This window comes from Acromyrmex echinatior, chromosome 15 (assembly GCF_024713525.1).
Source record: "Acromyrmex echinatior isolate Ae372 chromosome 15, ASM2471352v2, whole genome shotgun sequence".
NCBI classification, from domain to species: Eukaryota; Metazoa; Arthropoda; class Insecta; order Hymenoptera; family Formicidae; genus Acromyrmex; species Acromyrmex echinatior.
Window position 1 is genome coordinate 9,082,481 of NC_141866.1, and position 13,771 is coordinate 9,096,251.

General features: G+C 37.4%; 1 protein-coding gene across 4 annotated transcripts in view; it reads right to left on the minus strand.

Moving 5' to 3' along the window:
- tn (tripartite motif containing protein thin) overlaps positions 1–13,771 on the minus strand; it is a 76,186-nt gene that overhangs the window by 2,166 nt on the left and 60,249 nt on the right. For 3 of the 4 annotated variants that reach the window (XM_087413897.1, XM_087413898.1, XM_087413896.1), the window contains 7 exons: positions 13,532–13,663; positions 11,752–13,441; positions 6,774–6,874; positions 4,168–4,689; positions 2,932–3,093; positions 1,862–2,018; positions 538–819 (listed from right to left, as the gene is read on the minus strand). In XM_087413897.1, the coding sequence (XP_087270023.1) occupies positions 538–819; positions 1,862–2,018; positions 2,932–3,093; positions 4,168–4,689; positions 6,774–6,874; positions 11,752–13,441; positions 13,532–13,663 (3,046 nt within the window). Of the gene's footprint in view, positions 1–537; positions 820–1,861; positions 2,019–2,931; positions 3,094–4,167; positions 4,690–6,773; positions 6,875–11,751; positions 13,664–13,771 lie in introns of all 4 variants that reach the window. The other variant, XM_087413899.1, reaches the window with a different exon arrangement.

Below are 13,771 nucleotides of genomic sequence, written 5' to 3' on the forward strand. Positions count from 1 at the left end.
TCCGATGAATAAAAATAATTCAATTTTCTTTATAAAGTAATCCTAATATAAAAATAGTATAGTTATAATTATTATATTTGGATTTACTATTAGTTCTTGTATCTGTTATTATAGCAATTGCCATTTTACATAAAAATATCAAATAATTTAATTTTTTATGCTACATTTGCAAATTCGCTTATTATTAAAATAAACTTAATATTTAGTATTCTTTTTTTACAAGTACAAGTTATCTCATATTTTGATTTCTTGAAATTAATTACTGCCTTTTAATTAACATATTAAATGAGTTTTACAAATCAAGTGTTAGTATAATAATATTTTTGCAACAATTCCGGAGAATCAAAAAGATAAAACATTGATATTTGTTAAGCTTAATTCTCCTCGCTGTCTGCAATTTCATCTTATCTAATATAATCAAGAAAATATTTTCGAGTGAGCAAAATAGAATTTTATGTTAATCAACGTTCTTTCAAATGATTAATTAGCTGACTGACATTTATTGTTCAATTAGCTTTGTACCAATAAGGTACGCACCTGCACGCGGTGATTCTCCTTGTCACATACGTAGATGAATCCGAGAGCGTCGGTGGTGATGCCCCAAGGATAATTGAATCGGCCATCAGCGGTGCCCTGAGAACCGAAGGCCCGTAGGAAGCGGCCAGATGGATCGAGCACCTGGATCCTGTGGTTGTAGCGGTCCGCGATGATGTACTGCCCGATTCGGTTTACGGCCACCCCGGCAAGGCAATCGAACTCACCCTCGTTGCTGCCGTACGTTCCGAACTCCTTCATGAAGTTCCCATTACCGTCGAATACCTGCGGACCGAGCGAGTATACAGTCGTTTACGTCGAGGGCCGATACTATAAAATCGGCCGAATGCAATAACCAAGACTAGGACGAGGAATTTTTTCCCGTATCTTATTTACGGTTGTCGATATTATGCGGGTGCCCGTAAAATCCTGAAACCTTCATACTTCAGCTTTATGAACTCATATCGAGTTAACTATTATTGCTTTAAGCGACATAACTAATTTATCGAGGCACACGTATTGCCAATATTGAATTGAAGAAATTACGGCAGAACGAGTCAGAATTACAATTTTTTACAAATAATGTAATTTTCTATCAATTTTTTAATAATTAATAGTTTTATCGTTGGAAGTTTATTATGCCACTTGATCTGTCAAATAATTTCACTTCTCGCATTTGACTTTAGAGCGCCATTGTATGATAAATTTGATATGCAAGTGAGCGATATTATTGAGCACTAAGCTGTATATTCAGTATTCATCAAAAGGTCCAATCTATTAGGCTAAAAGCTGGGATAAGCACTTAAAAATTCCGTTATCAGAATGGACCTCTGGTCCATTATTATCTGATCAATATTATAACAGATCATGATAAGTAATTTTAATTTTTTAGCAGTTTTGTGTTGTATATTTTATTGATAAGTGTTACGAGGAGACATTTAACATATATTTCGTATCATGTCAAGATTAAATTTGATAGTGTACTTGATCTTTCTGTCCTTTTAAGTTAATAATTAAGCTATATATCTATAATAAAGGTTTACATTATAAATATTTTATTATTAAAAGGATAAAACGTATGGAAATCTTTTGTTATAATATATTAATTAAAAGTGGCCTATTTCCTCTGACGTAAAATTTACGTATCAATACACATTCTAATCGAAATAACTAGATGTTTAATTGTGATGACTGGAATGCTAATTGATATAATCAGAATCTTCTGATTCGTCTATTTTCAATCGACAGAAATTTTTCTCAGTGCAGCAATACTCTCAATAGCGTGTGATTAAGAACGACCAATTTTGAGATTAGAAGAACGACTTACTTGAACACGATGGTTGGAGCTGTCGGCCACGACGATGGAGTTGTCCGGGCCGACTGCGAGGCCTCTCGGCCAGGTAAAGCATCCGGCTTCGCTCCCCCGCATCCCAAACTTAAACAGCTGCCGCCGCTTCAGCAAGTAATGACTCCTCCGACCATTGCTAGAATCAATTAACGGAACGGTCAATAAAGCTCATTACGCGAAGATTTTCCATCTTCCGGGCAGTTATGAATCCCTCTAAAGAATCGTCCGGTCGTACAGTTAATCATGCGGTTACGCGCAAACATTCACGTGATGAACGCAGTTATTCTTCATCTGATAAAACTCCCGAAACCCTATTGTATTAAGAAAAGTTTGCGAAAAGAGTGCAGGGGGAGAGAGAGAAAGCGCAAGGGAGGAAGTGAAAGGAGCAAACTCGGATATAGTGGAGCTCTGTATCTTCATTGTGTGTGACGCTGTTCTTAGTGGAATGTTTTTCGTAAATCCACTTTTCAAGAGAGACGCGATGTTTCACTCCAGTAGAAACAGCGGTAGATCTTTGAGAATTATGGCCGCGAGAGAAGAAGAGAGAAGTCCCGCGGAGAGCAGCGGAGAGTAGCAGATAACGAGGATAAAGTGTTTTGATTGCAATGGCTGGTTCCTCGCCGACGGATCTCTCACAATTCAAGTGCATGCTCGTCCGTGGAATATTTAGAAAGTCACACGCGTTCTTTCTAACAGGTAGTGCCTCTTGTCCTTTCTATGAACTAGAGGGAAAGCAGATTACCGAGAAACTTGCTTCTCTTATTCAGGTACAAGCTTCGCCAATAGGAACAGGAAGAAAAGCCAAGCAAAACTTCGCGGCTCGCATTCAGCCGTTTTCTAAATTGAATCTCGCGAAGATACGACGCTTTCATTTGTAAACTTTGAAGAAAACATTTGTAATGTCGTAAAAAAGAAAATTGAAACTCCAGAATTGTCAAATTGTCTTGTCTCTTGTTTTTATATAATGTAATTATGTAAGTAGATGTTTGAGATGCGCTTTTACGTCATCTCTCCGTGTCTTTACGTAATGTAATGTGATTAAGACTTACCTAGTGGAGGAACCTGCTGCCGCGGGTATAACGGGAGCTGCTGTAGGGGACGTGGGGGAGCCTGACGGGTTTTTTTGGTCGTCGTCGGAAGATTCAAAGGATGTTTGCCCGGTGTGCCTTAGAGGCAAACCTAACGACAACCTTCGCGAAGCTGCGCTGGTGCTGGAGAAATTATTTTGGCATTCGTATAAAATTGTATTGACAATGAGAGAAAAATGTTTGGTATTTGTGATTATCAATGTTTGTTCGCGTTGCCAAATTATTCGTCGTTATTTTGACGCAGTCATTTGACATCAGCTTAATTGCTGGTAAGATTTATTTACGGCAAGAACTCATTTAGATTTTCAAGAAACAAGTCCTTTTGACTGTACAAAAATAACGTATCGTGATATTTTTCAATATCAAATATGAAAAAACAGGGTCGACAGAAAAGAATGAAATGTAGATTTTATCAATGTTATAAAAATCTTCCCAAGTAGAACATAAAAGTCATAATAATATCATGAGGACATCATCATGACATCCTCATTCGCCCTTTATAAGTCAATTTTTAAATATCAAATGACGTTATAATAACGTTCTGTGATATCATTATGATTTAATTATGACTCCGTGTTCTACTTGGGTTGTTTATAGTTACTACTGTTACAATGTTAACTGTAATAATTATATTTATCAAATTATATCTATATATGTATAATTATATCTATCAAAAATATATAGTTGGCATCGAAAAGACTGATAAATTATACAACTAAATTATGATAATCAGAAATTTTTCTCTCTCAGCATATATTAATCTTGCCATATTAATCTCTGATAATAATTAATTATGGATATAATCGGATCGCTATTTCGTTTTCTTTCATAATAGTAACGTTCTGTATCATGTTGCATTAAACTAGCGCATTGATGTAATCTGCAATAAATATGGTGATATGCCTAATAATTACATTGATTCCAATGCGTGCATAATATTCTGAGCCATTGTGCGTACAATACGATTAAAGCTTTATTGATACTATACGTCATTGTATATTATGCTATTTGCAATGTGATTCGTAATTTATATTCATTATGTGGAAAATAGACAATTAATTACAGTCGTGCGTGGGGAGGCTTCGTCAAATACATGTTTATAATAAATATGACAAATATCAAAGATCACTGCTCGCTCTCTGTTCTTTCATGTTGCGTCTCGTGTTCGCTCAGTAAAAATTGTGTACTCGAGCTCACCTGGACGAAGGTATCGTGGAGGACGAGGATGGCGGTTCCTTGTCCTTTGTGGTGCGGTTACCGTATTTATTCTTGAGATATCTGGCCCAAGAGCTCAATGCCGCGCCGTCCTTTTCCGTGCCCGGTCGATCACGTTCCGGGCTCGGCTCCCTTGACTTTAGGGCGTGGGTGCTGCGACTCCGTGCCAGTTCAGAGCCGGCGCCGTACTTCGCCGCCAGGTAAGCATTCGGCGACTGGGTTGTTGGCGACGGTGGTTCTTCGTCCAGGTCAACGTCGTCGCCGCCAAAGTTGTGCGAGCTTCTGGAACGGGCAAGACGTTGTCGGCGTTCCTTCAGAGCCGCGTAGCGGGATCTCGTCGACAAGGGCGAGTCGATCTCCACGTCCACGTCCCGTTCGCGTTCACGCTCGCGATCGCGCTCTCGCTCGCGTTCACGTTCGCGTTCGCGTTCGCGATCGCGTTCACGTTCCCGTTCCCGTTCGCGAGATGCCATCATTGCCTGACTCCTGCTCTTGTTCAAGAATCTGAAACATTAGGCAAACAACTCGCTCAGTTTATCTGCATTAAGAATTTTTTTCTTCATTTTATGTTAATATCGCGAAATGGAATAACTTTACTCTTGCAAAAATATCTTTACAGTAGATATGAAAATAATTTTACGATCTTTCAGTCTTTAAGAGAATAATTTATCTGTTATAGTTTTAAGATAACAAAAATTTAAGATAAAAAATTATTAATTTAATTTTTTCAAACATCTTGGGCATTAATTATAAAAGTTGCGGTTTAAAATTTGATAAAAGATTCTTTGGGGCGTATAGTTATTTATACAAGAGCAAAGTTCCATTTGACAAGTACGCATTTAATCCAACAATAACATTTATACAAGTAATTACTGTAAAATACTATAGCATAATTAAGCAGCAATGAAAGAGTAATATTTATAATCTTGTCTTATCTTTTTTCACGTATTTGCTAGATGTGGACTGTCTAAGCACAATAGACTCATTGTTAATTGTAAAAATGTTAAAACAATAATTAAGTTTTCTATTATAACGTATTCTGTAAAGTATTTTTATTAATGTGTCTATGAACGGATATTATTCGAATTACCCCAAACGTTTCTCTCAAATTTTTGAAACATCAATTGATAATCTAAACAATACAGTTTCTAATTTCTTCATACTTTCTCGATCAACTTTCTCGAAAGAATTTTTTAACTATTCTCGAGTACTCTATTTTTCTTACTCAATCGTGATCATTCAAGCTGAATTCAAATAGATCTCAGATAATTGCACGCCCTAAATATTGAAAGATAGGTGAGAGTGCTTCGACCCCAACACGCACATGAGAAAGACGATACCCATCGTGAGAGCGAATATCTCTGCAGTCGTATTTTCGAATGAGACCTCGCATCGGACTATTTTGGTGCATGCGTACCGCATAGTGCAGGCTGCGGTGTGTAAATGGACGCGCTTATGGACGCAATATCATATAACTAAAATGTTTATTGGTGAACCAAACAGAAAGTCTATATCTTGTTTCAATTAAAAAACTTAAGTCTTCTTTCAAAGTAAAAATGACCAAAAGAAGTGCCTCGCTTGTGCGTCTCGTACATTTATCGCGTTATAACTGCACTTATTAGCGGTAATTTTGTTATACATTCATAAAGACAAAGGAATGTGTATATACACACACACACACACATATATGTATATATATGTATTCATTGAAAAAAAAAGACTCGACATTGGAAGAAGTAATTAATTGAAAATTATGTTCGTAATTACCATTTTGCAAAATTAGTACTGTACTGATTAAACCCCCAGTATACCTTGTATAAATAACAAATGACGTATTTACCAATTACAAGCGTACTACATTAAACTTATTTTGTATAGTGTGCCCGCAGGAAACGCTATTTATGCGAAACTGAGGCGTGCACACTGCACGCTAATATTAAAAGACACAATAATACACAGTCGTGTCGTAAATTGCATACGCTAATGAGTTCGGGGGTAACACAGTAACGAAGTTAAGGAACTAACTGCTTTTCATGTACATGTTGGTAGACATGACTTTGTGTCGGTACTATTATCTCGTTTATAGGATTAAGCTTATGAGAACGAGATTTGCATTTGATTGTCCGCGAATCTATTCATTGTCTGCGACATACAAAATTCTTGCAATCTCGAGTTGTTGTGCAGAAAGTGCGGGCGCATCAACGTCATGTCATCATGACTTTGAGGTTTATATAGCGTATACAAACGACAAATAATGAGGGCACACAGGAAATGCTTTGCGAAATACCTGTTGAAGTTATCCCTCTTATCGCTCAAAGCATTATTATAGATATAGAAAATCATTATTATTATATAAAATCATCTCGAGTATATTAATTCAAGGAAATAACAATGAAATAAGCTGCGAGATCAGTGTAATTAATTTCTATACTAATTGCGTCTGAAGTGTGGTCTGTACACTTGCCGGAAGCGTTCATCGTCAGTGAGCAATTTATACTAGAAGATGTCATTACACTTGTCGGATCGTGACACTGCGGGTTTTTTTTTTACGCTTTTGGCTTTAATTTGAAAAAAGATCTAATGCTTACGAAGCAGCCACTGATCTGATTCGATTCCAGCTCCATGGATGAGTGCAACTATCGGGAACCACCGATGTGCCGCACTTTTTATCACAGATTCGTGAGACATCCTGTATACATGACTACGGTGAATATGCAGATAAGTATTTTACTATGATTTGTCATGCACATTATTCTCGTAAGCATTTTATTATCAAAAAGCGAAAGTTAAAGTTGCTAATTACAAGACAGGAAAGTTGGAAAATAGTGCGTTAATTGTAACGTCTTTACTGTAAACATTTTTTTTTTCTAACAACAGTAACTATCTGTAACATTATTATATTTTTATAATAATAATAACGAAATTCAATCGTTAGTTTTATCTCATTATTTTAATGTTTAGTATCTATATTTGCGTTTTTAATTACAATGTAAATTTTTAAAGATATAAGTAAATTAAAAATAAAAATATTAATATAAGGAATTAGAAAATTTAATATAAAGAAAAATTTGTTATGTAGAGATTAGTTTAAAATTTAAAATTTTAATACTAATTATTACATTTAATGTTAATTGTTAAATAATGTAATTTTAAAATTCAATATCCTATTTCAGTATATTATAAAAAAATAACGAAAACACAATGAATCGTTACCTTCTAACAACAAGTAATGGTAATGATAACGCACTTCTTTTTAAAATTCTGAGTAACGATAATACTTTGTTTTTCATAAAGTAACATCCTTAATCCTGTTACAAAATAATCGGAAAATTTGAAAAGAATTAAACATATTAATGAAGTTACTTAGGATTAAAAAAAATTAAGTAATGTTTAGACTGTTTCAGACTTTATCTCGTTAAAATTTTGAATTTTGAATTTGTTTCGACATTTGGCATATAAGACTCCAAACACGTTACAGATACTAACAGCTCTTATAAATGATTATTGTTGATTAACCACAAATAGCTGGGGAAATGTAAATCTCATTGTGTTAAATTGTAATTAACATCCCGGGGCGAAGTTGATGTTGCGTAGAGTGCCGCGATGCGGATGAAATTTTCGGATTGCGTCAAACAATGTTTGTGTAGGTTCGCTCGAATTTGAGAAAGTTCATGAATGTCCGCAAACTTCGGTATAAACATAGTTTATCGCACGCCCGGTTTGTATGACTTTGCACTGAACCTCCCCCAACTAAGTTCGTATTTCGCTCGTATTAGGTCGGGTCCCAGTGCATCGGTAGAACCTACGTGTCATGAAGTAAGAAGTTTCCAGTTTACGAAACTGGTAGATCAGATTGCGGCGTGGATCGATGGTTCTACATTTCTCCCAAACGGTTGTGCAGGAGCTGCGAAGTTTCGACAGTGTCGATTCGTTATAACGGCGAGCGGGGTGCAACGTGCTAAGAATATCGTCTAACATTATGCAGTAATCCATTTTCGATGACACAAGTCTATTATTATTATACTATTTTTGTGAGGGTTATATTGAAGAAGTTGACTATATTTTTATATTTTTGTAGAGTTTAAAAAAAAATAATGTAATAGTTTCCATTAAAAAAAAAAAATAAAATTAATATCAAATAAAATATTTAATATCACCATTGAAACTGTTATTCAAAAATATAACTAATTTATATCGAACATATTAATTATAATCTAAATGATATTTTAATGAGTTATTAATTATCAAGGAAATTAAAGATTATACAACTTTTTGATATTTTAATTTTCATAACAAATTATTCTCTGCAAAAATAATAGTGTGCGACCAAATTGCATAATAGAAAACTGCAATGAGTTAGTAACAAGTTATATTGTATAGTGTGAAGTACACAGATTTTTCTATGGAGTTTCTAAATTTAATGCGAATTTTCCGAAGAATAATTCTGCCATCCAAAAGCAATCCATTCGAAGAAATTTCCTTGGTATTCCATTTCCTTTATACCTACTTGCAATCGATTCGATGTTCTACTGTTGAACATATTCTTGAAATAATGTTTCAATAGAAATGAGCATGCATGCCTCTTGAAATATGCACAAAGAAAATTGATATCATAAGTTAAAACGTCATGCAATATTGTGAAACTTGTGTCTGAAATGCTATTCAGTGTAAAAAAATCTATTTGTAGATAATTATATCGCAAATTAGCAAGAATTTTACGAATCATTCAAAATGAATCTCATAAGTAATTCTTATGCAACGTAAGGATTTCATCTCTGTTTGTTATCTTGTTGTAACAGGGAAAGATTTTATAGATGCCAAAAAATGGAATTATCATAATATAATCACAATGTAATATTAAATCGTTACATATCCAAAGAAAGAAAAAATTAAAAAGATAATTACGTATCAGAGAAATAATGGTCCGTTAAACATCAAAGGAACAACGATAATCCAAGTCTTTGAGTTAAATAACATTTCATTTTTAACTGCCATGTCAAAATGTAAAGCCATGTCAAAATATAAAATTCATTTCTATGATTGAATTGTTTAGTTTTAAAATAAACAATGTCCATATTAATGTATACACTGATAAATAATAAACTAAATTTGAGTCAAATTCTTGAATTGTTTGACTCCATTATATTAATGATATATTGAGTAGAAGCAGTGGCGATCTATATAAGTAATTAAAAATATCGAAAATTCAGTATAATTTGACATTATGAATTTAATAGTTATTTATTTTTATCTGCATCTTTAAATGCGCATATATGATGACTTTACTATAGAATACATATACAGAATCTTAAAAATAAGTAAACAATTATTGAAAAAAAGTTAGATATAATACGACTGCGGACCAATATCGCGAGATTTAAATGCGCATAAAGATCACTTTTGAGAAACATTCCGATAATGAATAGATATAATCTCACGCTCGAAACACGAATCTGAACTGCCCATCTCCATCTGCTGATAGTCGATGTTCATCAACAATGGTATGATTCTAGCGTACAATTTGTTAGTGTAATAAATAAATATGCATTCTTCTCGTACTTATCGTATCCCGCTCTTTGGTATTTCATTGATGACACATATGGACAGGGACAGTAAACATTTTATTGGGGACCAGAGAACGTAAGAATCTGAAAGATTTCGGGGACAGAGAGTGAAAAGTGCCAGGGGAAATAGTAGGCAGCCAGGAAAAAAAAAACAGAGAAAGGAAAAAACAGGTGTTATATGAACAAGATTTGCAAGAGGGATATGATACTTTGTATTTATTATCGTGCGTCGATACTAAGGACGGTTGAGAGGGAAATAAATAATACGAGTTATCACAAAGAAATGCAGTTTATTTACCACACCGACAAACTGTGACGTAAGCCTATTCGCTATAAGGAGAGAGTACAAAACTTATGATAAATAACGCGACGCGCGTGCCATCGCGGATCGACCGCCGACGTCTGGCGCTTCTATCTCTTTTTCTTGAGTATGGCTTTAACAAGCTCAATGCGAAAGCGGCGAATTTAAGAATGACTGCGTTCAAGCAGAGAAAGCAGCTTTGCAACTATTGATAAGATTCTTTAACATCATTGGATCTTGTCTCTAGTTCCTCAAAGGATCTAAAAGTATAAACCAACTTGAAGAATCTTATAACAATTACAAAGCTACTTTTTCGGTTGAACGTAGTCAATGTCTCACTATCGAATCCCAGATGGAACACGAAATAAGAAGATCAAGGTGACATCGAGTAGAAGTCATTTCAGAGAAAATCATAATGGTATCATTCAATACTTTTGATGTCGTGTTTTGTAATCAATTTTTAACATGAGTAACAATAATTTGTAAGTAATGTTAAAAAATTACTTAAAAATCATTGTCGTGTTAAGAATTAATCATGAAATTATCACATTATGAATTTATCTAAAATGACTACTACTTGATGTCATTTTAATCTTACGATTTTATGTTCTACCTGAGATGTGACAATAATATATGCGTGTGCGATTGCACTCGCAGGGCAAAGAAAACGCGAAGCTACCGCAGTTCAGCGACGCGGATCGACAAATATAATAGGAACAATGGCGCTCGGCCGTAATTACGACTATCACAATGTGTAAAAATGCTGGTAAAAGGTTTACCGTGTGCATAGCGTGGACAAATAGCTACGTTTCGTAAATATTCTCCGACAGGCCTTTTTACGACGTCGGTCAAAGGAGATGCGTGAGTTTCGAGCAGCAGTCTTTTCGATTTACATTTCTCTGCAATCTCGTTATTACCCTCAAATTTCCTATCGTAATATTATCAATCGATTAATTATTTTATGTTGTTTGATTCCGAAATGTTTAGTTTCAAAAATTAATTGAAATATGATTATTTTTTATGATATTAATTGGAACTCGGATGTGTATAATGGTATTCGTTAATACTCGCATAATTTGTTAAATAATTAATTAGTAATAGCTTTGAAACTATTTTCTTTTATTTCAGTTAAGCGGTAAAAGAGCCAAACAATTTAAAAAGCTACAATATGAATTAAATATCATACAATCTACGAAATTTCTACAAATTATACGTCTTACGAAATAAATCAAAAGTTTAATCACAATTTAAGCACAATATTAAGTTAATCCAGCAAACACCAACAGTAACACGACTGTTATAATTTTCCACTCAACAATATAACTGTAATATAATACATCGCATTACAATTATATTATTGAGTGTGAAATTATGACTAATAGTTATGTTCCGGTTAATTGGTGTTTGCTGGGAACATTTTGGTGAAGTAAACGAGAGATGGAGTATTCCCCTCGGAAAACTGCTGCATCGTTACTCGCGGCAAGACAGTCCCGTCAATTACTGCGTAAGCTTGTGCAAAGTCCACGGTCTTTCATCCTGAATGCCGAATCCGAGACGACGCGGGAGACAAAGAGAAAGTGCGGGAGGACCCGGAGGATACTTGTATTTGCGTAACGTCAGGGAGAGAGCTCGACGGATTTAGGGGAACAGATTCGTTAGAATGCTGTAACACAGTACGGACACACAGAAGACGGTGGTTACCATTTGCATCGGTACACTCATACTGGCACCAGGCGTTTCCTCGTGCTCGTCGGGCCCTGACTGCTCGGTGCCCTTCGACCGCTTAACGTCCACGACTAACGCACCATTCTCAATGTTAGTTTTTGAGTCTACGAAGTCAATCGTTTGAGAACAAATCGTGTTCTCTTGCGCGCTGCTAGCTTCTACGAGCTCTTCGTCGAGCTCACCGTTGTCATCGTCATCGTCGTCGTCATCGTCGTCAAGTATAACCCACCCGTTCTCGTCGATGTCGCCCGTATCTTCGATCCCGTCGAACCCAATCGCTTCGTTCGCGGACTCGGTTCTAGTGACGCCTCGATCGGAAGAAGCTTCAATTGGAGAGGTTGCCCGATCGGACTCGCTTTCCGACTCGTCGGAGACCAGCCATCCGTTCTTACCCAGACTGCTCTGTCTGTACACGCGACTTCTCGATGAAACCTCGAACCCTTGCCATTCGCTCGAGGGAACCATCTCAGCGTCGTCGATGGTGACGCTCGACCGTATGGAGGAATCCTCGAAGCTAGACGTCTCGTTGTGTCTCTCTTCGTCAATTTTTGGAATAATTTCATCGGTACGTGTCCCTGCTGCGTCGTTGACGTCGCCGATAGAGCTCGCAGTCTGTTCAGATGGGCGATCGACCGTAGATTCAGGAAAATCTAACAGGATCGTGGATACCGTTCGCAGATCGTTCGGTAAATCCTGCTCTAAATCCTGCTCCGCCACCACCCAGCCATTGTCGTCGAACATCTCCTCGATGCTCTTCTCGTCGATTATAGAGGCGCTTCGGCGTTTCATATCCCTCTCGTAATGATCGTCAGGAGTCGCGCTGCTTTCGCCTTGGATGTTCGAGCTAATACTCAGTACCGTAGTTTCCTCGTCACTGTCGGAGTTCGAGGACTCTTTATTCTCCTCGTTAGCCTCGCTTTCCGCATTATCGTTATCGTAATTTTTATCGTCCTTCTTATTCTCCTTTTTCTCATTTTTCACGTTGCAGTTTTCATCTCGAGACTCGTCTTCCTCCTCGGAGCCACTTTCGGAATCACTCTCCGATTCGCTGTAGGACATCGTTCGGCCACTAACGGAACTCGAACATTCAGAAATGCTGTGAGACTCTTTCGATCTCGAGCGATCTCTGCGCTCGATCTCGTCGATCATCTCAACGATTTGATTCGTAGAATCCAACATAGACTTCTCGGCGACAGACGCATCAACGTCTTCTACGATGATTCGGAAGAAACTAGGAGCGTCCTCAAAGTCACGCTTTTCAGATATCATTTCTTCTGTGGCGTCTCTTCTCGTGTCGGAATCATCTTCAATCGCGAGAGTAGATTCGTCCCGGCTGCGACTCTCTTCGTTCTCAGAACGATCTTGCACTAATGCGTCGTCGTCTTCGGGCGTCACACTCGTAACTCGACTGTCGCCGCGGCTATTCCCGAGGAGACTTTCGGGTTCGCTTATCGCGAGGTAGGAAGAGGTGGATGAGGTGGTCGATTTGTCCGTAATAACGTCCGTTTGTGCCGAGCTAGTGTTCGTCGCCTGTGGTTTAAGCGCGTCCCCGTCGGCGTCGATGTCATAAGCGGAATCCGCGACCGTAGCCGTAGCCGCGATTACTTTAGCGTCGTCGACGCGATCGGCCGAGCACCTTTCGTCGGTACCGTCCGCGCTAAACGCCCTAAAACGATTACGGTCGAGGGGGTTACTGGAATTAGAAGTGGCCTCATCATGAGCAGTCGTTTGACCGTGAGCTACGTGCGCTACGAACCTGCTGGTGTAGCCGCCCGGCGTCGACGTCGTCGTCATCGCGGCGCCGCCGCCGCCGCCGCCGCTCGGCGTCGTCATCGTCGCCGTCATCGTCGTCACGGATTGCGCGGGGCTGCCCCTCGGTGACGAATACCTGAGACACGAGTGATCGGTAGGAATTTTCTCTCTTTATTCTGGACTTTTGGTTTAATACTACTACTATTACTACTACTACTACTAGTACTACTACTACTAAGGAATA